This window comes from Nelumbo lutea, chromosome 8 (assembly GCF_056320005.1).
Source record: "Nelumbo lutea isolate HS-2025 chromosome 8, American lotus-T2T, whole genome shotgun sequence".
NCBI lineage: Eukaryota > Viridiplantae > Streptophyta > Magnoliopsida > Proteales > Nelumbonaceae > Nelumbo > Nelumbo lutea.
In genome coordinates this window covers 34043328-34045093 of record NC_142691.1, presented here as the reverse complement: position 1 = coordinate 34045093, position 1766 = coordinate 34043328, and the positions used below count along the sequence as shown (strand labels likewise).

The window sequence follows — 1766 nt, the reverse complement described above, 5'->3', positions numbered from 1 at the left end:
TTTAGGAAGTTGCTAATTTGCATATAGAGTTTTCGGAAGTTAGAGTTTTTAGGAAGTTGCTAATTTTTAGTCTTGCTAATTTTAGTCTTGATGTAATTGTATATATATTAGTTGTTTCCTCCATTGAAAGACAGAGGAGTTACCATTCTTTTTGGGCGTCGATCCTTGCAATTATTCTTTATGGTATCAGAGCCATACTTACACTATGGCTGATCCAAAATCTCCTTATTATCTCGGTTCACAGGACAACCTTGGCTTGGTCGTGACCCCGATCATCTTGAAAGGTGATAATTATGACGAATGGTCCAAAGCCATGAATAGCGCGTTATGGGCGAAGAAGAAATTGGCTTTTCTTGAAGGAAATGTGACGAAACCTGGTGATGATCCCAGCGAATTAGAAGATTGGTATAGTGTGAATTCCATGTTGGTAGCATGGATATTCAATACCATAGAACCAGGGCTACGATCTACAATCTCCTATATGGAGACAACAAAGGAACTTTGGGAGGATCTTTGGGAACGGTTTGCGGATTCACCAATTAAAGAGTAACTTGGCCAATAGCAAACAAGAAGGCATGACTGTATCCACATATTATGGGAAGATGAAGACCATGTGGGAGGAGTTGGCTAGGTATGTGAAGGACCCACAATGTACGTGTGGTGGATGCAAGTGTGGAGCGGCGACCGATCTAGCGTTGGAGCGGAAAAAGGAGAAAATTCATCAGTTCCTCATGGGCCTTGACAGTGTAGCTTATGGCACTGTTAAATCAAATATTCTGAGTACAGATCCTTTACCTTCATTGAACCGAATACATGCAATAATTGTGCAAGAAGAGCAGCACAAAACGGTGGCTCGAGCATGTGAAGAACGAGCAGAGGCTGTGGAATTTGCTGTGCAAACTGGAAATAGAACCAAAGCACCGAACAAGGATGAGAAGATGTATGAAATAAGAAAAAAAAAAAAAGAACCGGTGGTGATAATAGTCGCCTGTGAATGCTCTTGAGCAGCAATACGCGTCTAGTATGATCTGAACCTACGGACACCGGCGGCTGGAAAAAAATGATCGCCGATGGTTGGCGATCTATTCTTAACACAAACAAACATCTAACCGGAAGTTAAATAGAGAATGAACAAAAAAGTTAAACTTATACCTGAAAAATCACTTTCGTTCGTACTATATAGAGAATGAAGACAAACATCTAAAAAAATACATCTAAACAGAGAATGAACACAAACAAACATCTAAAAAAATACAGGAATTGTAGTTTCTGTGAATCAGTTTTTGAACATTAATCGGATCTCCCAAGAAAATATGTTCCAACTCTTCCCAAATGTTGAAACGGTTTTTGTTGGATGGAGACTCAAGCTCCATGGTGGCCCCGAAACGTGCGATTCTATTGGGAGACTGTGAATCTCCTGCCCACGATAACTCTACCCATGTCTACTCATAACACACTATCCCTGTGAATTGGGAACATCTCCCCCGCATAATACTATGTAGGAGGATGAGGTGCTCTCCATGTGTGACTGTGATGTTATGTGGGTAGACATGGACAAATTTTGTGTGGGCAGGAGATCCGAACTCCTATTGGGAAAGATGGAACTGCCATTAAGTTAGGCTTCGGTTGAACAATTTTATTTTGTTTATTTTTTTTTTTTTTGCTTCAAATATTCAGTTGAGCATTTGTTGAATTTGAAATGGCCCTTATTTTACGGTTCGTAGGTAGAGGGTTCATTTGGAATGGCTGAATTGGATAAGCAATTA

At 40.1% G+C, this 1766-nt stretch overlaps 1 protein-coding gene across 1 annotated transcript; it reads left to right on the top strand.

Annotated features, from left to right (window-relative positions):
* The first annotated feature begins 205 nt into the window (after window positions 1-205).
* On the top strand, window positions 206-550 carry LOC148843771 (uncharacterized). The gene has a single exon (XM_088959448.1). It carries the CDS (start codon window positions 206-208, stop codon window positions 548-550), a length of 345 nt encoding a protein of 114 aa, XP_088815574.1.
* The last annotated feature ends 1216 nt before the right edge of the window (window positions 551-1766 follow it).